Source organism: Micropterus salmoides, unplaced genomic scaffold, assembly GCF_014851395.1.
Source record: "Micropterus salmoides isolate LMB-PRFRI ecotype aquatic unplaced genomic scaffold, ASM1485139v1 Ms_hic_scaffold_20, whole genome shotgun sequence".
NCBI classification, from domain to species: Eukaryota; Metazoa; Chordata; class Actinopteri; order Centrarchiformes; family Centrarchidae; genus Micropterus; species Micropterus salmoides.
The window spans coordinates 25,749,732-25,774,478 of NW_024041151.1; the positions used below are offsets into that span (position 1 = coordinate 25,749,732).

The window sequence follows — 24,747 nt, forward strand, 5'->3', positions numbered from 1 at the left end:
AAAAGAGGCAAAGGTTACGTTGCTGTGTTTGATACTCAACGCATACAATTCTGGTTAAGTATACGTTTAAAAACACTTGGTTTAGCAAACATTGGAAAGAGAAAAAAGCCAGAAACACCCCTCCTCCGGCTGCCGAGACTGTAAAGTAGTTACTTGCCACGTTTTCCTTTGTCCAGAGAAACTTCACGTTTTATTGTGGAAAAGGCCGTTGCTTGCTGATATTTAATGAATATTAAAAGGGCCAGTTGTATTTCAGTATTGTATCCTGTCTGAATAAGTCTTATCATTGGTTAGTAATGTTTAATTGAGCCATGCACTGAGTAGTGTTGTGTATATGCCATATGTTGCTGTTTTAGCTCTCACTGTCGACTGGTGAAATTTTCTGACTTCGAAGTAGTGATACTTTTCCTTTAAAGATGCCAATGTGAAGCCGCCGTGTTTGTGATGTTTAGCTGTAGCTGTTAGTCGTCAACTGAGAAAAAAGAACTTTATCCGTTTCCTCCTCTGGTGCAATGTAAACCCTCCAATGGCGAATGGCTTTGCAAAAAACTTAAACCCACCCTTTTCACTTTTATTTCCTCCCCTCCTTCCCCTTTCCTGGCCAACAAGTTGTATATTGCACTATAATGCGTTTTCTGTGATGCAAACGCTTGACTTTGTGTTTTTTTTTTCTACTATAATTTGCTGTTGTATAGGGTTATAGGGTTGTCAAATTAATTGATTTATATCAAAATTATTTATCAGAGAAAAAAAAATAAATACATTAGTCTGTCCTAAAACTGTTTAACTTATTGGGATTGTATGTTTGCGAGTGTTGAAGCACAAACAATACTTCCATGTGTACCTAACATGTACTAAGGCTGTCTAATAAATTGGCTTCCATTACATTAAAGACTCAACTCTTTACTTTTAGTAGTTTCTTTAAAAAAAATTTAAAAAGCGCAGCGATACCAAATGTTCATTCCCACCTTTATTTGGCTCCTTAGGGACAACTGAAAAGCTTCCCTGCAAATTAAAACAGCACCTGCAATTTGAGAAATAATGGTACAAAAGTAAAAATGATAAGTTAACTGGTAAAAAAAAATGGTAAGTTAAAAATAAAATTCACTTAAAACATTCAACATAGAACAGACAGTTCTATGGTGTGTTTCAACCAAATATAATGCATACTTTTTTCTGTAAAAATAGTCCTAATCCTCTGTTCCCCCCTGTATATAAAGAGCCACACACCTTTGTCACTGCAGTCTGTAAATGTTTGCTCCACATAAAACAAATCAGTTACAGTAGACTGGCTCATGCAGTTACACTTGCAATCCTACGATAAAATACTGTACAGATTTTAACTCGAAAACTTCACAATTTAAAATGTGTAGTTTATACATAGAAAATGACTAACAACATAGAAGCAGACTAATTGAGGATATGCAGCATCTCAGGTCCTTGGGGGCCAGCCTCTTTTCGTAATATATAAAGATAAAGAGAGATAAGCCTTTGACATTTACAAAATAGATCCATGGTCGTGTCTTGTTTGACAATCCAAAACTGACTCCATCACAACAATGAGCGACTGCATTCACACAAAAAAAATGTCTACAGCAGCTAAAATAACACTGAAATCGTGACTTTATTTTTAGATTTCTGTAAACTAAAAAAGCACTTAAACACAACTGCTTTATCAATAAACAGACACATGATCAATAAATAGCTCAAAATAACTGAGTAATAACTCTTGAGAGCTTTAACTTCTCATGTCCAGTGAAGAAGAAAGTAATTATCTTAACTTTAAAATCAATATGATCAACATCATCTACTGATCTACAGTACTACACCATTTTCGAAACTATGGTCATCTCAACGTATGCCAGCATATCTTTTGATAAATTCATGTTTGGCCCCCAGAGACCTAAATGTTGCCATAAATTTACATATAATAAAAATGCATCATAAGAACCTTTGGCAGCATTTTGTTTCTCCAAACTTAGGAAACAAAGAATGTTACAAAGCAGAGAATGACTTTCGACTTTTTATTCACTTGGTCATGCGCTCACTGCTTGTGGCTCCTGGTGATGTGGACAGCCTCATTCTGCAGCTGAACTGGCGCTTGGTCTAATCTGCCTGGGAAGTGAGTTCAGACCAGACTAGTAGCTGCAGGACTGAGTCAGCTGCTCCTGGTAGTGCAGTCCAGTAGCCAGAGAGTGAGCCATGTGTCTAGAGGTGTGTTTCATGTGCCGGGCTGCTCTGATGGCTCTGTTCAGAGAGCTGTCCAAAGAGCGCTGCTTGTCAGCAGACATGGAGCGTCTAGTCCTCGCCCTCACCTCCCTGTGACCTCTGACCCCCGAGGATGTGCCAGTGTCGTTGCTAGGAGACACGTAGAGGGGCGTCGAGTACAACCTGAAGAAAGGGTGAGTTTGATGACAAAGACAAATGAGTATGACAGTTCAGAAAGTACTAAATATTATTTTTTTGCAGTCTGTATACAAGTGCCACATATCAATTAATTTTTGTCTTTGTATCAACAGGAAATGACAGAATATGGATGCTGATGGATGCTGATGGATGCCAATTCAACTTCACAAAGTCAAAGAAAAATATGTTGTCAGAGAAAAAGTACTTTATTTGTCATCTGAGAACCATCTCAAGATGTTTCATCAACGTAATGTGTTCAATGTGTTTCCAGCTGTGAGAAGGCCCTCTATTTCCTTGGTGTATTGTATTGATTGACAGTCATGTCCATCCACAGCATTAATATGTACACTGAAATCTTAGAAAGTACACTTACTTTGGTGTGTAAGTGTAAGCTTCCATTCCATTCTTCTTTTTAGGACCTCATTCTCTTCTGACAATAAGAGTCTGTTTTGTGTTTTATATATCGTATGTTTTTACAAATACTTAAAAAGTCATACCATGATATTTCCTGTTAGTTTTCAAGAAATAATTGTGTACTAACAGCAAAAGAAATATATTATTACAACTGTGTGTAGTACATATCAGAGGTGGGACCAAGTCATCGTTTTACAAGTCACAAGTAAGTCTCGAGTCTTAGCACTCAAGTCCCAAGTCCAGGCCGATCATGACGGTCCGAGTCTCAAGTCTCAAGTCAAGTCCCAGGTCAAGGCCAAGTCCTAAATGTTGAGTTTCAAGTCCTAAACAAGTCATAATGCGGTCTTTACCAAATTTAAAACCATTTCATACGTTAAGTTAAAAATCCAAAAAATTAATTGAATGAAGCATTAGCCTGTACAGAAAGAAGGCAGAGGTGCAGTTTCACACAACAAATGTTCTATAATTTCATGAATTGAAATGTTCATGTAGGGCTGCTAATTATTTTGGTCAATATTGAGATCACAATTATTTAACAGGATTACTCTTTGATTGAGCTTCTTTATTGATTAGAAATATCTCCAACAGGAGATGCCCCAGCTACAGATACCATCCAAAGGATAAAAAACCCAATAAAGCACACAGCTTATTTCCATTGTGGTCCTTTATTATTGGCTTAGGAATATATTGACCTTTTAAAATGTAATACTTTCTTTTTAAAAACTACTGTATATGCATTACGCCAAAATCCCAAATAGCCCATTATTACACATTATTAACTTTATGTGACAGATGGGTCACTGGTTGTGTGTGTGTGTGTGTGTGTGTGTGTGTGTGCGCACACCGAGGGGAGCAGAGCAGGTGACAGATGTTACGAAGTTACAGAAGTTACGTTACAGAACGCTGAAAAACAAGTTTTGTGTTTTGTTGGAAGATGCAGTGACTTAAACCGACGGTGAGAAAACTATAAATCGCTATGACGTTAGAAGACGCAGACACAGTGGATATTTTACAAGCACTGATAATGTAAAGCAACACTGAACTCACCTGGTTTAGAATAAATAATATCCATTCATCCATTAACTATACCCGCTTATGCTTTAGCCTAAAGTTGGCTGCTATTGTTAAATATAAAGTTTTAACCCCCTAGGATATTAGGATATGTTTGGGCATGGGGAGAGTCAAGTCAGCTCGAGTCAAAAGGCTCAAGTCCAAGTAAAGTCATGAGTCACTCTTGTGAAAGTCAAAGTCGAGTTGCAAGTCTTCTTTGATTTTCTCAAATTGGACTCGAGTCCAAGTCATATGACTCGAGTCCACACCTCTGGTACATACTGTTTATAACTTGTATGCGAGAAATGTCATTAAGATTGGAGAGAGGCCAGTAGGTGAAATCAACCTAATGGGCACATCATTATACTAGTAGTGAGATGGCAGGTTACTTACAGGAGTGGTGGCGGACACACTGGCATGCACTGCAGCAGTGCAGTTGGAGTTGCAGCTGCAAAGTGACTGCTCTTTGCTGCTCTGTCAGGGGTCTCGGCTGGTTGGTAGCTTGTGTGTGTGGGGGAGTCTGAATCACAGAGCAGGCCAGGAGCTCCATTAGCACTTCAGATAATTTAATGAATTTATTTTATGTAGCCTGAACTGATTTATGTGCTGAGCACAGTGAAAGTACAGAACTTTAGTTTGCTAATACTGAACAACAAACTCTCAGTTATCATGGATTATATCACCAACCACACACAGAGCAAACGTCTGGAGTCTAAAGAGGTAACTGTTCACACCTTTCTCAGAAAGCATTCAAAAGGGTCTGAGCAGCAATGAAAGTCAAGTAAGAACAAACACACAGAAAAGACGAAAACACAAATGTCCTGCACAGGATAGAAAGGAGCCTCCTTACTTTCAGGTCGCCCTCGGTGACGTGACAAACACTGAGGACAAAGAGGAGCGTGACGACTTCTGCTGTCAGGTTCATCTGCTGTTTCAGACACTTGTACAGACACACCAGGATGTTGCCCTGCAACACACACAGAGACACTCACCAGCGGGGGTAGGCACAATCTGGTCTTTCAAATGCACTGAGATAATCAGTGCATTAAATAACACAACACAACATCTTAAACAGTTTTTATTAAAGGTCTGTGTTGACATGCACACATGTAGCTATGAATTTGCGTGTTTCTGAGTGTATGTAATCTATGAAAAATAGTGTCTCACATTTTTGGAGAGTATTTGGAAGCTGGTGAGAGCAGGAGAGACTGAATTTAGCTATAAAAGGCTTGTATGAGCAATGGCAGAAGCTCTGTTCATGCAGTAATTCTACTAGTGCTGTAGTGAGTGCTTAATAAAGCCACACATTCTTGAAAGAAACTACAAAACATGGCTTTACATTGAAATAAAATGTTCTGTCAGATAACTGCTTGCTATTACTGTGGTCTGAATTAACTTAGTGCTCAATCACATGTATTTCTATTCTGAACTGCATTGACACGGCACTGGGCTGTCCTGTTGATTAGACAAACGGACTACAAGCTGCAGGTTCTTCACTGAACACAACACTGAACTCCAACCTGCTCAGTCACTGGAGGTTCATGTAGACTGGACTGGCAGCTAAAACGTCTTAAGATGCCTAAAATGTCGACTGCATTTGACGAATCAAAATGTCTGCAGTGGAGGGATGGGTGTTCTTACTGGGGTGTGTTCTGCTGCGGACTGCTTTTGTGTGGGAACCACAGCTTTCTGGTACTGCAGCAGATGTTTGAGTACATCTGGACACCAGGGGCCGGGACGTAGAAGGCTCTGTCACTTCAAACAAAAACACATTCATTAAATGATATGCTATATTGTTCAAATCACATGCTTTCCTAGGGTGAATGTGCTTGCATATGTGTCTATATATATATTCTTTGAACAAGTCAAAATGGATACATGTTTTCTATGCATCTTCATCACCATGCACATATGTTTAGTGTTTATGCGTTACTCTCTTTGGACGAATACCTGAGTATGACTAAATGAAATGAATTACCACAGGGCTTGTGTGTTTGTATGTTAATAAACCGTTAACTTGTTTATTCACCTTGTCCTTCACTGAAGAGGACACTACACACATATGGTATTAGTATTTTACTACTGCATTATACAAGATCTTTCAAGCAAAGCTCTGAGTTAAGGGTCAAGTACAGATCAACTTACACATGTTAGGTTGTGGTTCTTGTCTGCGTGTAGAAGGTGGTATTTTCCTGGTTGTTCGTCTCAGTGTAGACTCCTCAACCTCCTCAACCGTCTGTCTGTCTCTTCTTCCCCTGCTGGCATCGCTCAATCGCACCCCAGACCTGAGCAATGGGAGACCAAATTAAGTACAAGCTGGTGTGAAAAAGCAGACGTATAGTGTATAAGTATACAGTATAGCGTCTATGGATCTATATATGTGTGTGTGAATGTCTATAGCTATGAGCTCTATCCTGTTGCTTCACTCTGCAGACAAACTGCCGTGGACTGGGCAGTGTTGCTGTGGGACAGGTGGACTGTGTGGTCATACCTGGAAAATTAAGAAACCAACCTGACGCGAGGTGTAGACGCATTGAGGTGAGCGTAGTTCTCCTGGGCTAAAGCTGCTCTCACAGAACTCAGAGGCTTCTTATTTCTCAGACAGCTTTCTAGTCTCTCCTTCAGTCTGGTCACCTCGGTCTGCAGCGTCTGGATTGCATCACTAAAAAAATACACACAAAAAGATGTGTAAAATCACATGAAAAAATCCAGTTGGAGGTCATGTTTTTGTTTAGTGTACTTTACAATTTTTTCACCACCACACATTTCCAAGGTCAAGTAGTGAAGTCTAGCTAATGTGACCACTGTAGTGCTGCACTGTGGAAATAATTATGCAAAGGACCAAAGTGCCAGGTGACTTGCCAAGTATCTGTGCAGCAGTCAGTCCAAATGTACATACACACACACTTTGAAAAGACTCATGCAACACCACACCATGCAGAAAACAATACAGAGTACCTCCTAATATGCAACCACATTCAATAGCAGCCGATTCTGTAATAAAGTACATAAAAGAATATGATGATAGAAACATTAAGGATAGTTGAGCATTTCATGAGATGTGTGGTGAGGTGATGTTGCAAGGTAAATGTACAGGAGAATTTCAGGAAATGTATGAAAATACTATTTTCATTTCATTCACAATTTCCGTTCAGGAGTCTCTGCAGGGAGACATAACCCTGGCCTTGTTTGCACAGCTATTTCATTGCAGCTGCTGCTACACACACACTCACTTGCGATTGGCCCCCTGACTGGAGCTCAGTGCTCTGAGAGAATCGCCATGGTAATACCATGCAGTGGGGGAGGAGCTTGGACTGGAGCTGGTAGATTCTATGCACTGGTTATTTTGCCCATCTTCAGACAGAGTGTGATCTGTAGAGACAGACAGGAGCAGGCTGGCAGGTTAAATACACATTAAGAGTGATAACATAGTAGGAGAGTAACATGACAACATGATTTTAATAAGAAAAAAAAGAACATTACACTCACTGCTGTCACTCTCAAGCCCAAACTCACTGGTCCCTGCATTGGATTGTTCTGTCTGACTGACCCAGCGCTGTGGAGAGCAGGAGAAGGTGCGTCTCCTCTGCCCCTGTCTGGTTCTCCTCGGATGGACGGGGCTGAGCCGGGAGCCCCCCTTGGGCTCCATAGCAGTGCGACTGTGTGACGGCGAAGACGCAGGAGATGGTGCTGAGACTGGGCCTGTCTGAGGCTTCTCAGGTTTCCCCTCCTGAGGCACTGAAACACTGTCGCACCATGGAAGGATATTCAAACACACAAAGACGGAACAGATCAGAATTGGAGCGAAAGACAGACATCCTCTGCTTGAATGAAAACAGTACTAACAAAAGAGAACCTGGGCCTTTGCTGTTGTAGGATCAGACATTAGCATGCTGTGTGTGTGTGCGTGTGTTTAATGGGTGGGGGGTGGAACATGGGGTAAAATTTATGGTGCAGTAAATTTGGTGTGTGTGGAGGCATAGAAGCAGTGTTGGACCTCCTCACCTCTCTGAGGCCCTCTGGTGGAGAGGACTGGGAGCAGCTGCAGGAGTCAGACGGCTGCTCTCTGAACCGACAAACCCGCTGTCCGTCTCTGGAGAGATGATTCCATCCTGGTCAGCACAACACAGAACAAAGATTATGCAACATTTATCTATACGCATTCTGCACGTAGAAGTAACATTGACACATTAACCGGTAATATTTCTTTTTATTCAGTGGTGCATTGTCGTGGTTTAATAAAAACAATAGCTGTTACACTGATATCAAGAAGGAATTGATAAAAACACCCATCAAACAATGGGCAATCAAACTATGAGATTACGTAAGTCTACACTTACTTGTCAACTGAAAGTCTAGTAGCTTAAAGGTACTTGGGAGCTCAGTGTTTTGACCTTTAAAACAACTCGTAATTTGCAACACTTTTTTTTGTTTTGTGATTACGTAAGCCAACATCACCAAATGTCCCACTCTCCTCTTAATGCATCTAAAACATATATCAGGGGAACAGTGTTTTGTGGTTTCAATGTAGATTTCTGCACAAGCTATTTTAGGATTAACAGTATTCATTTTGTTTTCCTGTGTGTGAGTCTCTTAGCTCAAAACATATAAAAACATTCAGAATTAAAAAGATCATCTAGGGATGGATGAGTATGGCTGCAGTCATGGTTAATTTGATTTTGTTAAACAAGTTTAGTGGTATTTAAGGAACAAACTTCAGTGAGATGTACTACTATTTTGACTGGAGAACAATGAAAACTGCAGAAAAAGCTGCAAAATTTTAAAAGCATGATGAGCTGTGAAGCTCTAGATTTTGAGTCTCACATAACTCTAAACCTTCTGACACCTAGACTCTGCACATGATAAACTGTCTGCAATGATAACACACGGTCTCACTTAAACATGCAATATTTGTGAATGAACCACTGTAGAATCAATCACAATATAAACTGACTTGAGAGAGGACTCCGCTGCTGTTTCCACTATGGAGTTTGGAGCTCCTCGTCTCCGGTGCAGTGATGTCTCCCAGACTGCTCAGACTGCTGCTGTGGGGCTTTCCCACCTCTAACCTCATTCTGCTACTGGCTGGACGAACGCGGGGCATGGTTGACTGGGCAGAGGCCTTGCATGAAGGAGATCTGGACTCCTTTTTGCTGGTGCAAACAGGCAGAGAGTCCTGATAATCTGATTTGGCTTTCCTGTCATGTACAGAGACATTAGTACAGTGGTGCTAGTGAAATCAGCTTCCCCTCAGAAATACCTTTGTTTGTATGTGTGGTTGTTTTTTGTAGGTATTCATTTATATCTAATTTCTTAAAAAGACAGCTAAAATAGCAGTATTATTTTACCATTCACGATAAAGATAATTATAATTAGACAGGAAAGGACAAATTCTTAAACACACTGAGGCCTCAGTGCTGCAGAGTTCAAGACCAACCTTAACTGTGCTGCTGATTAAACTACAGCTCTGGAGACTAACCTCTTTGGAAGACTCTTCTGTACTTCCAGGTTACCAGTTCCTCGACCCTGTCTTTCTTTCTCCTCATCCCCAAGCTGCATGTTTGTTCTTAAGGCAGCAGAAACGGGAGCTCCTTCCCTCTGGCTATGGTCTAAAAGTTTTGGAAGCTCCTTGAAGCTTTGGTAGCTAAACAGAAGTAGGAAAGACATTCAGGTTGAAATAATGAAAGTCCAGATTCCTTATTTTCCATCTCCTATCTCCATTCCAGCAGTAAGCAAAAAAATCTAAATAATTTTGGGTAAGAATATCTCCTGTTTATAGAAATCCTTCAGAGTCAGATGGTCACACTTCACACAAAAACCACCACTCACTGATCCGTTAGTGTGACGAAGTCTTGTTCAACACGTCTGTATTTGCCATTCAGAGCTTTGAGGTAGAGAGAATTCAGAGTTTCTTCATCCTCAGTCTCTGCCTCCTCTTCATCACTTTCTTCACTGGCTGAGCTCACCTCCACCACCGCTGCCTCTCCTGGATCAACCAGCAAAGGCACAGGTGGGCTCTGTGAGGAGATGAATTTAAATCATTATATAAAATCTGATGAGGCTGCAAGTGTGTGTTCCCTGCGAAACAATTTTTACAGATGAGGCAACATAAACGCAGATGATGACTGACCTACACTTCCACATGAACAATTATCATTTTAAACAAGCACCAGTTACGGCTTTGGAACGGCAAGTAGAATTATTAATTAAATAATTAAAGTACTTTTATTATTGATTAATAGACAATTCTTTGGAGGTGGGTCATTTAATTGTTTCGTATCTTAAATATCCATGGTAAGCTCCATGGCAAACAGCCCAAAGCTTAAAGATATTCAGTCTACACTGATACAAAACAATCTTGTTTTGCTTGATGTATGATAGGACAGGACTGGACTAGAACAAATCCAAAATGCAACATCCACTATTATCTCACATGTTTCCAATCAGGAACAAAAATGTTATTGTTTCTTCTATGGGTGTTTCTTTGTATGGGGTACACAACATGCCACAAATAAATTTATTCTCTCGTATCTCTTCCAGAATTACCTTATCATGGACAATCCCTTACAAGACTTTCTCTTGGCGCTACTGATGCAGAGAGACATGCTGACGACCTGCAGTGTCTCACACTACATGCACACCTACAACAGTTGAGCAGATTTTCTGTGCATTTCAAGGACGGATTGCATTAATACAGACAGAGCTGTGTGACGGTACCTGTGGGTGAGTCAGAGTTTCTCCCCCCTCAGAGGGAACAGATAAAGGGGTGTGGTGACGAGGTGGAGAGGGAGGAGCCTCACAGGTGGGCTGCTCCTGCCGCGTCTGTTCCACATGCTCCTTCAGATCTTCCATATGCAGCCCACACTGAAAGATGAGCCCCTCCAGCTCCCTGATACAAACACATGCAGACAAACAGCCGAAACAATTAAAAAAATACAGAATATAAAATTTAATCTATGCCCCATTTATTTTGGACATCACTCCCACCGTTCTGGGTCAAAGTGGTTGATTTCCACGTCTCGCTGCTGCAGGAGTTTGTGTTCATCCCTCGCTAACAGGTAGCCCCTTTCTAAAGAATCGAGCCCTGCAGCAAGCTGTGAGAGGCCCTGCCGAAGAGCACTGGTTCATTAGTTTGCATAGGAGGCAGCCATGAGAAGTAGTTCTGTATGGGTGACAGACTTAAACTGTGAGTTTGTTGCTCTTACCTTCATCTGTTCAAAAGGTTTGAGTTTTTCGCTCTTTAGGAGATCCTCAAAAGTCTGCATCTGAATAAAGAACATAAAAAAACCTTCTCTGATTACCTTCTAAAGTCACATCATCCAACAGGAATCTCCATCCCTTTCACTTTTTTAATAGGTCATGTACCTGCTGGAGGAACTTGTCGGCCTGACTGTAGAGAATCTTGGCCAGCTGCTGTCCCACCTGAGGTTCCGGGCTTCTTGTGGAAGGACCGGCAGATGCACTTCCTGTTAAGTAGACAGACAAGTGCAGAGGAAAGAAGAGTTATATAAATGCAGGTTGTTCAGAATGACGCAACATGAGTAGCAGCTGATTGATAGATGAAAGCCAGTTGATCTGTTTGTATGTGCATGTTGATATAAAACATTTGAGAGAATATTTAATTGCACAGCAATAAACCAGAAGAGCAGCTGATTCAATGATATATGATGTGTGAAATGATGAATCTGACAGCAGTGGAACATTGAATAAGATGAATGTACTCTGATGACTGCTGTGTCCATTTGGATGAAGAGAGGCTGAGTTGATCTCTGTTCTCTGAGCCCTTGGAAAATCCAGCGTCATGACCTTTGAAGTGCCATGGTGTAGTCCTGACTGCACTGGGTGGCCGGGCTTTGGGGGGTCGGAGTACAGGTTCACCTAGTGGAGATATGTGAAATAACAACAAGCATGAACATGACCCGTCATCCATTATCACTGGCCCACCTGCTTACATTAGAACTTAAAAATGTACAATCTGGTGATATACTTGGAACAACTTTTTTCTTTCCACAAGAGTGGTGATATAAATGACTTTAACAATGTCACTTCAACATCTTTGGATCACTCTGTTGAATACCTTATTCTCGCCAATGTTAAAGCCCAGCCTGACCGACTGCACATCAAACACATCCTTTCAGTGCAGAAGAGACTATCTGAATTATAACTGGACTACAGTTAAACACATACACTAGCTGGTCGCCCCATCCCTCCCTGCTACCACACTTACAGAATTAATGAATAGACGCCCCTTCCTGATAAGCCCTCCAAGCAGTAAATCATAATGACCTTAAACTGACCTCAACAGTCCCTTTAAATCAAACACACACACACACACACGCTGGAACACACATACAAGCTCATGAGCTGGTTTTGTTGGCTTTCGTTTTCTTTTCTGAAGGATTTTTTTGCTGATTAAAGCGAATGAAAGAGTTCAGTAATTGCATTCGTTTTTAATACAAAAGATCAAGGAAATTGCAGTTTTGTAGTTAATAGCATTACTTGAGCTTATAATTAGAAAATGATGGCATTCCTTGATTCAAGTCTAAGAAGACAGATGATGCATTTCCTGTTGTATTGAAAAATAGTCTGACTATAAATTGCAGTGCAAAGCCACTCCTCTCACCCTGCCTGTGTGATGTTATACATGCAGGAGGAGGGGGAGACAGATGGTGGTTCAGCGGTGGACTGAAGGAGATGGAGGAGAGGCGAGGAGCTCAGTAAGCTGATTTTAATTGGTGCTGATTTTGTGGAACTGCTGCTCGAACTGAAATGGGCCAATAATTCTCTAAAGGAGCTACTTCACAACACTTCAGCACTCCTCCTGTCTCTGCTCCTCCTCCATTTATTTCTTATCATAGATTTCAATTCAATTGTTGTGACATACTGCTCTGCCTGTGCTGTGGTGACAATGTCTGGGCCTTAGCCGCTGGATCTCAATAGGTCTGTCCTGTAGAAATAAAGTTCAGGAATAAAGACACACAAAATGCTAAGAAATATTTAAAAGAATATCATATCTCTGCCTTTGTACTCCTATACTTGGAGAAGGCATCTTGACACTCTACATAAAGAGGCACAGAACATTGCTGGTTGATACTGAATGTCACAAGGCCACAGAAATACAAAAACCGTACAAAAGTGAATGAAACGATCTATGGGCCGTTTAAAGTTTGTCTGTTCAATGAATGGATAATGTTTGAGCTACAAACTTACAGCAGCAGATCAACAACAAAGAATGTTATTGAATGCTAAAATAGTACCAACCACTTCACAAAGAGCCAACTGTCATTGGCCAGATTTTCTTTTTTTGCCATTTCATGTGGGCTGTGGCCTTAGTTATTTTAGAGGAGCCCTACTGTTGGTTTCTAGTATCCTGGACTCCCTGTACCACCGTGGATTTTATTCTGTTCCTGATTAGACTTTTGTGTGCAGTTTAAAGGCGGCAGAACAAAGAGGCCTGAGTGCCGATGTTCTCAGAAAGTACTGTACAAATTATAGAGGAGCCTTCACTTTTCCACACAGTTTCTCTAGTTGTTCTGTCTTTTTGTGCAGCCTGTGTTTGGACATAAAACTGCAGCTGCGTATGATGCCTCTCACGTGGTTGCATCTTAAATTGTGTTGCGTTTATAATTTTGTTCAGTGTAAATATGTGACATAATAAAAATGTATATAGATAATCTGTTCATAATTTTTTTCATAACTTGGATGGACTTATAGTGACTTTAAATTGAGTCAAAATATAACTTTTGCATGGCACTGGCATGTACTTGTTTTTAAAACTTCGCACTACTGCACACCATTGAACAGAGATAAATTATAGCCTGATTTCTACTTTAACTACCTTGGCTTCCAGGCGCAGGCGATCAATGGTGTTCTCCGCTTCGGCATACTTAGTCAGCAGTCTGTTGTAGTCCTCCTGCAGCGAGATGAGCGGGAAAGTAAATGAGAAAGTAATAGAAGGGGGAAGAGACAGACAGAAGGGAGTGCAAAAGAAGCATTTGAGGTGAGAAAAAAAAGGAGGAGCAAGATAGGAAGAGGGGGCACGGTAGATAAAAAATATGCTACACATACTTTGTGTTTGGTCATTTACAAAAATGTCACCCTGAAATGCAAGACTTATCCATCCTGGAAAGGTAATTCAAACCTTTATTATTAGAGTATAACTAAGAATTAGTAAGTGCCTTGTTGCAGTAGACTGAAGAATAGAGCATAAAGAATTTAATACTGGAATATCCTGCGGGGGGCTGGAGCCTATCACGGCTGACATCGGCCAAAGGCGGGGGCCAATCCATCGCAGCACCACACAGCTAGTCATATTCACACCTAAGGAGTGGGAGCACCCGGAGAGAATTTACTACTTTTTATTATTTGGCACCACGTAGTTACTGAAGTCTCATCAGTATACTTCGTAAACTATGTAACTTTTAATGTCACTTTTTTGTGCCTTCCCTGCTCAGTACATGATGTCTAGTTGTTTGACTTCGTTGCTACAGAAACGGAGACTATGTGAAGCAGAACTGATGGTCTACAGCTGCTTCTGGTACTGAGCAAGGGCAGAGGTCAAGTGGTAGAAGTGTGGCACCTTGTATTTAGATACAGTATAAGGGCTAAACTTGAAACACGGAGTTATAGGAAAGAGGATAGAAACTTTCACTTAGGAGATTTAGGAAATTCCTCTTAGGTTTTTAGGGATCCTTTTGTCCAGTTTGATGCAGAATTTGTCACTGTGTTGTCCTGGCAGCCATTACACCGTGAGCTGGTCCTCTGACGAAAAGTGGGAGGGTACATTTTGAAGTCATATAATGTGTTTCTGCTCTTTAACAAATAAAATAAGACTGAAAACTATGTAAACAAGTTTTTTATTAAATAACATAACTCTGGGTCCTGTGCTATCATGTACTCAGAAAAAGGCCTGTACTGGATCAAAGTAGCAAACTAGTATTTTGAGAAGACAAAAGACATTTTGAAAACAAATACCAACCCTGACTGTGTATCATAAGCTCCTTGTTTTAATTTCTACGCAGCATTATTTAATTCTAGTATCTTGTATTGCCATCATTGCTCTCATTTACATATATTTTTGTTTCTGTTGCCATAGAAACCGTAAAACAACCCTAAGTGATTTAATCGTAGCTTATTAAAACCTGTTGACAAGGCGAACAGTAACTCCTGTACTGAGCAATCTTTAGTTGGAAGTTGCCTGATAAAATAAACAAACACAGATTTATAACACCTGTATTGTGTGACCAGCTATATATGGACATTCAAAATGAGCGACAGAAAGTCTTCTTAATTTTACTCTCACACAGCCCCCCACCAGGTTTTCATCATAGTTTCCCAAAAGCTCAGTTTTCCTCATCTACTCTAATTTTTAGACCATTGTTGATAAACTTATTTATTACTTATTTATTTATTTAGCCAGCTGAGGGTTTATGTACTCTTAGTCTCTACCAGTACCTGTAGCTGATCGAGTAGTGTGGTGGCCTGCTGGCGGCATCTGAACTCCTGAGGAACAGTGGAGTTGAGGGCTCTGGTTGGTAGCCTGTCATAGTCTGATGAGGCGGGAGATCCATCAGTGGTGTTCAGTAGAACTTCTTTCACAATGTCAGCAGGGGATTTAAACACTAAGGGGGGCTCAGGTGACAGGGAATCCCTCTTGGAAGAGCATTTGCTCTTGGGGGGCTTGTAACCACCTTTGGGGAAATGGACCTTGGGCTCCACCATGGAGAAGTCTGGTGTGCGGTAACTCAGAGGCCCTTTTCTGGAAATACAATCAAATTCAAGGTTAGTGCTTTTTATGAATAAGCTACAATCTTTATGTGAAAAGCGCAAGGATGGATAAAGAAGCGTGATAAAAAATAAATGGCTATGGGGATGTGGCTCACCTTGATTCGTCCACTTCAGCAGCATCACTCCTGGCTCTGGATGTCCTCGATTCTCCATCAGGACTTGTGGTCTGGTGTTTTAATTTTAAGTCTGCCCTAACAGAACGAGTCCTTGAATGTGTGGCTTCAGGAGAGCGCTGCCTCATCTTCCTCGGTGAGGGAGTAGGCTGTTTCTTATGCTTATCTGATTTAACTGATCCCTCTAAAGGCCCATGACTTACTCCACTGAGATGATTTGACTTGAGTTCCTCAGAAAACATGGCTGCTGGCTGAAGAGATGCCCTGAGCTTTATCTTGGGACCACGAGGGCTGGTCTTGAGGCTTACGTGGCTCCTGTGTGATTCTGAAAGACTTTCTATGAAGCTCATCTCTGGCAAAGTTTCAGCTTCAATCCCAGGGGCTGCAGCTATTTCCTCAGCAGTGAAGTGGAGAAGGTGAGGGAAGGTGGGCACTGTGACTGCCGAGGCAGGCTGGGATATTGGGCGGCGATGACTGGAGGCTCCAGCAGCTTCCATGTCTAGCAAGTGAGCACTACAAGATCGTATAGAGCTGATCTTCTCAATCCCTCCTTTGGAAATGTAGCTGTGTTCATATTTGTTTCTCTTCTTGCCACTCCTCATCCCTGCTTTCACTCCATCTTTTTCCTCCTCTGTCATGTCGTTCTCAGAGAGGCACTGCATCCCCTGCTCTCCTTTCCTTTGCCTCACCTCCTCTTCCACTGTCCAAGCTTTTAAGCTATCCTTCAACTCATCAGCTGCCGAAAATGTGGAGAGATGGGAAAATAGGAAGACAGGTTCAACACAATGCAGACATAAATTGTCTCTGACAATAAAGCAATAGCCTCCTCAACTTCACGAATGTAGTGTGGAAACTCAAAGCCTTCAGCACACATATAATGGACTTTTCAGTGAGGTAGGAAATATCTTGCATCTAGGATTACACCTTAAAAATGTTATAAAATTATATATATATATATATATATATCTTTTAAAACATACCTGTAGAAGATGTTATTAAGGTATTATATATGAAATGACAGCATGTATGTATAATACTTTACAACTCTCAAATGCATGCCAGACAATTTGATACTGTTTCCTGTATTTTCCCTGCTGTTACAGGCAGCCATTGGTGAGAAAATCAACAGGCGGACTCTTGAAACTTGAGTTATGTAATCAATCACAGTGAACATCGAGTGCAGAGTGCAGACTGATTTGTAAAGTGAGCACACTTTTTTTCCCCGTGTATTGTATTTCAATATTGATCTTGCTTTGAGGAATTGATGCTTTCTTCTCTTTCTCTGAGAAAATATTTTTCTATTGAAAATACAGAAGCTAAACCACAAAAAAAGCCTGCATTACCTTATAATGTAAAACTAAAAACAATAACACAGACTTGAGGGTCACTGTGATGGAGTTACAACAATATGGAAGAAAAGTAATCTCCAACTATTTTGATAATGGATTAATCTTTTAAGGAATTGTTCAAGCAAAATCAACAAACATTTCCTTCTTCCAGCAATCATTTATCAGGATTTGCTGCCTTTCTTTGTCTGATGTCAGAATAAACTGAATATCTTTAGATTGTGCAGTGGTAGTTGGACAATACAAGAAATCCAAATTACACTTTTCATTATCTTGTCACATGTATATAGCTCAACCATGTAAAAGGACTGGTATATTCAGGACCTAGAACATCAAAACGTTAAAACTCACATGGTGACAGCATTTGCACATCCTCTCCTGATGATTCGGTGTGGGACAGAGGTTCACTCAGGCTGTAACTCAGTTCCTCGGGTAGCGTTTCCCTCTCATGCCTACTAAGATTGGCCTCCTCCGGGTTGAGGGGTCCAGCATGCAAGTTTGGATTACATTCTGCATCTGCATCCCCCAACTCTATATCCTCCAGTGCTTCCGACAGTCCAATGATGCCATTCTCATCCATCTGGCTAACAAAGTCATCGTCCTTCTCTGCCTGTTCTTCATCCTCATCCTCCCATGCATCCTCAGATGTTACAGAGCTGGTGCTTGAGGTGCGGACAGGGGCAGGGGTCCAGAAAAGAACCCCTGCAGTGGTGGTCTTTCTTGTCTCCATTCACCTTTTAGCCAATTGGTGGCTCCTACAGATCTCAGCTCTGAACTCAGTTGCTGTCTCAGCCTGGCACAGGAACGTTCTGCATCTTTTCTGGTTGATCTGGCTCTGCAGTGACGGCAACTTTTAAAGCCATGGCTACAGAAGTTTACAGATGGCAGGTCATGTCAGTAAGCTGGTAACAGTCCAGAGGTACAGCTAAGGAGGACTCATAGGTCAGTCTTTAGGAAGAAGAGATCTCTTAGGATGCAGATCCTGAAACACAAAATAGTACCAGCTGTTTATCTATAACCACTTACAGCATTTTACTGTCAGACAGAGGTCTCCAGGGGCAATAAACTGGACAAGAAAGCAAAACTGCACAAGCACAAGTTAATACAAAGATAATACACAGTGGATAATTAAGTAAATGGTCACATAATAAGACTGACTATGAATGAAGACATCACCTTGGGATCTGGAAAATTGACTGACCTTTTAAGGGCCAGATGACTGATCAATTAATCAATATTTTTCATTGATAATGAAAATAATTAGTTAGTTGCAGCCCTACATAAATATGCATACCGTATATGTGATTTAGATTCCTAATTCCTGAGTAAAAATCACAATCTTTAACCTTTTTAAAGTCAGAAATGACAGCCCAACAGTTAAGACTGTGCTGCTCATAACTAAAAGAAGCTAAACTAACGGTGTGATTTAAGGGTTGAGGAAGCTGCTAATCTGTATACAAACATTTACACTCTATATATCAGTTCTTTGTGTCACACTGCATTTCTCATAAACAGTGAGTGTATCGTTCTTCAACAGGAGGAGCTGCTGCTGTGTGGATTAAATGCTTTCATATCAATCAAAACAGAAAATATCAACTTTGGCATCTTGTTATAAAAACCATATCACATTGGATTAGTGATTCATTAAAAGCTTTTAGTTGTTTAATGTTTTTTTTGTTTGTTTTTCTCTCACAGCAGTAAGGTGCAGATGTTTCCAGCAGTGCCAATAGTGTCTCACACATACAGACTTTACTTGGGTGGGCCGCCCAGCCACCAATGTACATAGAGATCTATTATCTGGCATTACGTGGTGTTGATTTTCATTGTGTCCGACATCTTGTGTGAGATTCAGCACTTAAGGACTCGTGTCCAAGTTGACATGAACTCAGTGTTAAGTCTACACAGCATACACATTCATTTTATTGCCCCCTGCTCAAATCCGGTGCTATCAGGTCGCACCACTCAGCATTTATGTTCTTTACTATGACTCAAGCCTATCATACATGTAACAGAGCTCGGATTAGACTGCTAGTTCACAACGTCACATCACGTCCCCAAAGTATTTGCCTAGCGCTGCAAAGCTCACTATGGCAACTCCACAACATCAACAAGAGCTGCGCTATTCAGCGTCTGCAATAAAACATCTCTGACAAGTCTACTGTGTTACAGCTACACCGCCAGTGCCTCACCACAGCGCAGTCTGTTACAATGTTACGAAGAGAACATTCATTTTATTTATGAAGTTATACATGATGCTAAATGCTTATGTAAAAAGCCACATAACCAAATTCTCAAATGTCATCAAAATCAATATTAATGGGCTTCATCAGCACATATTCCACATAATGTGATTATTTTCATCGTTTTTATCACAGTATATTTCCTTGAGATGTACACACATTTCTGACACAACATCACTTTGACACTTTGGTTGACCACATACCAAGTCACAGGCCTTAAGAAGAGTCAATATCAGAGAAACTTTTTGTCATCTTAATGCAATGAAATTGGCATTTTGTGAGGTACATTGTGTACAGTAGCACTCAGATGCTCATTAAGAAAAGTGCTTTGCTTCTTTTATCAATACCCCAGATTAGCGCAAGTAGATTATTGGCCTGGTGTTTCTTACTGTCTCTTATCTGACACACAAATGTCACACAAACGCACACACCCATCTGGAGAATATGATATTTGTGCAGAAAACCAGACACACTCATGTGCATCCACAGACACTTGTTTGTATAGTGTTAGAAACAAACACAAGGCTCAGTGAACAGGACTGACGTTGTGGTCTCTCTACAACCCCTTTCATACACAAATCAGCAGCGAGTCTCCCCGCCGGGCCAACGCGGCACGCTCATCATGCCTTTAAAGAAGACCACAATGCACAACAGCACTCAATACAGAGGATAAACAACTTGAGAGTTAGGTTTAGAAAAACAAGTAGTTCAGAACAGAAATTGTTCACAGTATACTTATAGCATTATTTGTTCATTGCCCTCTTCAAGAACAAGAACTTCATGGGTGATGAGGAGTTAACCCTGCCAGGACACAAGAATGAAAATATGTGCAGATGTTAGACTTGGTGAAAAGTAACTACATACATTTACTCAAGTACAATTTTAAGATACCTGTACTTTCCCTGAAAATGTCTAATTTATGCAACTATATCCCTTACAATTTAGAGGGAAATTTGTATTTTCCCTACATTTTACTGATTGCTATACTGTAATTACAGTTACCATTGAAAGATATATAAAGAAATGATTTTTGTTATTGTTTTAACTATTGCACACTATATAAATTAGTTCAAATCAGCTCCACCCCAATCAGCTATAACACTGCCAACTAGGACTGGGCACTTTTTTCGTACCTACCAAAATGTGTCACCAGAACATCATGTGTGAAAAACTGTCAGGTAGCAAAGACCGGCAACAAATGTCTGGTCAGATTTTTTCTCTTCTTTACTAATTCGTAGATCAGCTAGTTCTGATTTCAATCAAAATTTTGCCAATTTAGGTTATTTTATTTTAACTAGAAAAACTTGTCTGTAATGTCACTAGACTATTTTAATTTAAGTATATTTTTGGAATTTGTATTATAATAGGCCCTTTCTAGGTTTTCCATAATGGTTGGATTTCTGAGCTTTTCTTTGGTAAGAATAAATCAAAGAAACAACTCACCTGTTGCTCTGCTCATGCTCCCTGTTCATTCCCAGACTACTAAGGATTTCTTTTAGCTGCCTTACAGGGGGGGAGGCTCTAAGCTGCTCTAAAGCCCTTACAGGGGGCTTCACCGATCGTAAACAGACAATATACATCCAGACACTAGCTCAGCTGCTCACAGACAGACAGACGGCTTTAATCACCTGACTGTCAGGCAAGCTAAGGATGGGCAGTTGGGACTGAGGTGCGGGAACATATGAGAGAGAGAGAGAGAGAGAGAGAAAATGACTGACAGAGTGAGTGAGGGAAAAGTGAAGACAAGACAAAAGAAAGGGCGAGAATTTCTGCCAAGTCCTAATTTCATTCCCCGTCCCACCAAAGCCCAGCCAACAAGGACACTGCGTGAATTTTCACAGGGGGGACACTGGCTGAATATTGAGCACAGTGAACAGAAGTGTGGCCGGAGCTGCCCCACAGGCTGACAAAGCTACACTGAGCTGTTTAGGATGGCCTAGTGACTAATACATGACAGCTAATCTTCTTAGGAGGCACAGGGAGTGCTGAGGACACAGGATATACTATGAAAAGAGTGACTGAAGGAAGCTGCATCATGATTTAAAATGCTGATGAAATTATTAGAGGAGGACCAGTTACTTGATAGAATGAAAATTAATCAACAATGTCAACAATCAATTAATCATTGAAGTCATTTATCAATATGTGAGGATTTGCTTCTTTTCATATCATTGTTATTGGAATATCTTTGGATTTAAGGCTGTTGATTGGACAAAACAAGCAATTTGAAGGCATCAACTTTGCTTGTGTAAGAAAGGCACTATTTAAAGGAGAATTTCTACTGTATTTACAATAGGTTATATTTCCTCCTCAGTTTGCATTCTAGCTGCCGCTTTATTGACCTGGACATCCAGGAACATGTTTGAGAAAGCCTTTTTAAATAAAAGTAGACAAGATTTCACTGCTCGTTTTCTAAAATGTTCCAAATAGCAATTCCCTTAACACTTAATACATACTGGTACAGACTGGAATGTGTCCTTGGCACAGAGAATCGAGCACAGAAAGTTTGCATTGAATTCTGATCAAATCTTGTTGACATATTATTTGATCAGATGCTTTTAAATGTTGGCAACAGACAACAAGTTTCCTCCCATTACTCTTTCTGGAAACAGCAGTCTCTCTCACACTGAAAGCTTTTAATCTAACGTTACTGTTTCAGAGAGGTTACAGCGATTTTTTTTATATATGCACAGTATTCAAACACGTCCCATTCTTTGCAACAACAAGAAGCTCCGGTGATTTCAACTCAAGAAAGACTTGTTCAGCAACATCCAAGTACCAACAACTGTTAACCAAGTCCAACCAGTCAGGCTGGTGGGCTGAGGAGCTCAGAGCAGAAACAATATTTCTGCGTTTCTGAGAAATCAAAATAACACTGTTGTGAAGAGAAAGTAGTATCAACATAGGTGCATTGCAAACTTACCTCACATTATAAGTAGATACATCTATTCCGTCGATTCAGCAGGCAGGATTTTAAAAAGACTGCAGAGATTTCACAGGAAGACCTCACAGCAACGGGGTCGGTTGTCTTGAAAACCGCAAACTTGAGGAGACCCACCCCTGTGTCACCATGGCACACACACCACAACAAACCACCACCGACAGTTACCAGGTCACGTTACTGAGGTTTCCTCAAACACTTTCAAGCCTACGCATTCGTTAAACAACTTAAATGTAGCAACTTATTTGTCTTTCATAAACCGCTGAGTAACGGTGGAGAGAACGGTTAGTAACGTTAATGCTGAGCTAACGTTAGCTAACAGAGTCAGTGGCAAAAGTTTCAAAAGTTGGTTATCGTTACCATCACATACTCCTAACTTAGACACCAAAACAAACGCAAACCACCCTTATTAAGATGATTTTCAGCTACATAGTGCTGGTACCTTAATTCTGGAGGAGTTATACTAGTTCATTTCTCCCGTGAAAGCCGGGGTTTCTGATATTTATGAGGCTAATTATCAGTCTCGTGTAGTGTGGCACTGATTTTAGCTGGCAGAGTAGTTACCAGATGGATGCAACCAACTATGGGAAACTGCAGCCATGAGTTTAGCATTTCAGGCTTTTTTTTAACCTTCTCTACCAACAGACCACGTACAAAAATCACCTTTTAAAGACAGTGGTTCTGATCTTAGATTTAACACTTGACAGCCTCAGGGTAAAAATAATCGTTTAATTTGTGGAGTTTATTGGGGTAGCGTTACCTGACAGTCGATACTCAGGACAAAATGTTTAAGATGCCTTGAAGCCAAAGACTGACTGGTGATTGGTTATGAGGCTGCTCAGGGGCGGGACTTAAAGTTGATTGATGTTTAATGAAATGTATGGGGTTGATTGTTCTTTTGTAGTATGTGTGATGCTTTGGCAATATTGTTGTTACACATTCATGCCAATAAAGCTAATTTGAATTGAATTGAATTGTTAGAAATACAAAGCCGGAGGATTGCGGTTCCAATTAATGGCCACCAGAGTGCACCATTTCCTAACTTTTCGATATCATCCAACAATACTAAACACCTTTCATCTTTTCCTTCCTGTGTGGGAAGAAGATTTAAATTTTATCTATTTTCATATTAAATATATAAAATTTTTTTCTTCAACTCTGCAACAGTAAAAACCATCATGCAATTCCTGTTTGAAGGACTTGGCCTGTACTTCCCACAAGAGTGTAGGCTGTTATAGCAGCAATGGTTTTATAAGGATTGTTCAGCAATTACACATGACTGTACTGTTTGGGTGTCAACTTATTTATGGCGTGTAGTGGTTAACACACTGATCCACTTTCAAAAGATGCTGGTACAGATGTAATTGTTTAATTACACTGCTGTGATGTAGATAATACAGAACATATTTTTTACGATTTTAATGGCAAATTAAATGTACTGACAAAGTTAAATCACAATCAAATGAACTGTGCTTTTGCATGTAAAAACTAAAGTCATCCAAACAAACAAAGAGTCCAAACAGTAAGGCTTATCCTTCCTGGTAGACTAATTTACTAACTGAGAACAAATTAATTTGCCATTTCAAGGTTAATTATCTGCAGAAATGATTACACTTCCAATACACTCTACATGGCCAAAATAAGTCTCAGGTTGAGGCTTTGTAGTGGCCCAGTGCAGTAGACTGATTAAAAATAAAGAACAGTCTTGCATGTGGGTGCAATATTAAGGTGCCAACATGTCACATTGAAACAGGATGTGTAGGATGTGTTATTTGTGTTCCTCATCATCTTTTCATCATTTCACAATCACTTTTACCAATTATTTTCAAAGCATCTTTTCTTAGAGTTTCTTTTGGCTTTGCTAAAATACATTTAAAGTACATGTCAAAAAGTCAGAAACTGAGCTAAGAGAAAGACACAGACAGAGAGATGACCACAAAGCTGACAGCAGTCAACCCTCTCCTGTATCAGGACTGTGCAATAATCTGTCACATTCATACTTTACCTACACAAAAGCAAAATAATATTTCAACTTGATAAGAAGCAACAACAAAAACAAAGTCAACCTGCAGTAAATTCTACTGACATGAACAGAGAAGACACAATGGTAGAGTATGGTCACTGGCACTGATCCAAAATCTGGTCTGCATGTCTCAGAGATCACTGCCTGGGGGCTGTCTCAGCCTGTCATAGGCAGATCTGTTTGCCAGAGGCCTGTATGTTCACTACTTACAAAGAAGGAACTGCAGACCCTAATGCACCAGGAAAAATACATGTCAACAGAAAGTCAGTGCCCTATCATCATCTCTTGAGTGCAGCCACCAGGAAGACACCCAATTCATATTTGTATGAATCTATGTAATTTGTAGGGCCATTACAATTTCCCAGAGACCAAATGGGCGTCTTCACATTGCTTGTTTTATCCGAAAATGAAATATATATAATTTACA

At 40.4% G+C, this 24,747-nt stretch overlaps 1 protein-coding gene across 4 annotated transcripts; it reads right to left on the bottom strand.

The window, feature by feature from the left end:
• Positions 1-952: 952 nt before the first annotated feature.
• On the bottom strand, positions 953-22,854 carry LOC119914754 (microtubule organization protein AKNA-like). Of its 4 annotated transcripts, XM_038734240.1 has the most exons (24): positions 22,740-22,854; positions 22,280-22,416; positions 17,468-18,098; positions 15,753-16,506; positions 15,325-15,628; positions 13,709-13,783; positions 12,755-12,817; positions 11,592-11,748; positions 11,236-11,336; positions 11,076-11,135; positions 10,858-10,976; positions 10,588-10,759; positions 9,700-9,887; positions 9,350-9,514; positions 8,825-9,068; positions 7,876-7,982; positions 7,360-7,616; positions 7,104-7,242; positions 6,383-6,532; positions 6,016-6,155; positions 5,512-5,625; positions 4,721-4,837; positions 4,264-4,390; positions 953-2,391 (listed from the first exon to the last, which is right to left on the bottom strand). In XM_038734240.1, exons 3-24 carry the CDS (start codon positions 17,844-17,846, stop codon positions 2,139-2,141), a joined length of 4,185 nt encoding a protein of 1,394 aa, XP_038590168.1. In that variant the 5' UTR covers positions 17,847-18,098; positions 22,280-22,416; positions 22,740-22,854; the 3' UTR covers positions 953-2,138. The 4 variants fall into 4 exon arrangements, with proteins under 4 accessions (XP_038590168.1, XP_038590169.1, XP_038590170.1 ...); XM_038734241.1 differs by having other exon boundaries at positions 10,858-10,964; positions 22,280-22,826; XM_038734242.1 differs by having other exon boundaries at positions 8,825-9,023; positions 22,280-22,826.
• Between the last annotated feature and the right edge of the window lie 1,893 nt (positions 22,855-24,747).

Bases quoted from the DNA above. Each gene is read 5' to 3' on its own strand.
- LOC119914754 (XM_038734240.1), bottom strand. From the start codon at position 17,846: ATGGAGACAAGAAAGACCACCACTGCAGGGGTTCTTTTCTGGACCCCT. The intron at 12,818-13,708 runs GTAGTTAAAGTA...TTATTTCTACAG, and splicing joins GCCTGCGCCTGGAAGCCAAG to GACAGACCTATTGAGATCCA. The intron at 9,515-9,699 runs GTGAGTGGTGGT...ACTTCTGTTTAG, and splicing joins TTCGTCACACTAACGGATCA to CTACCAAAGCTTCAAGGAGC.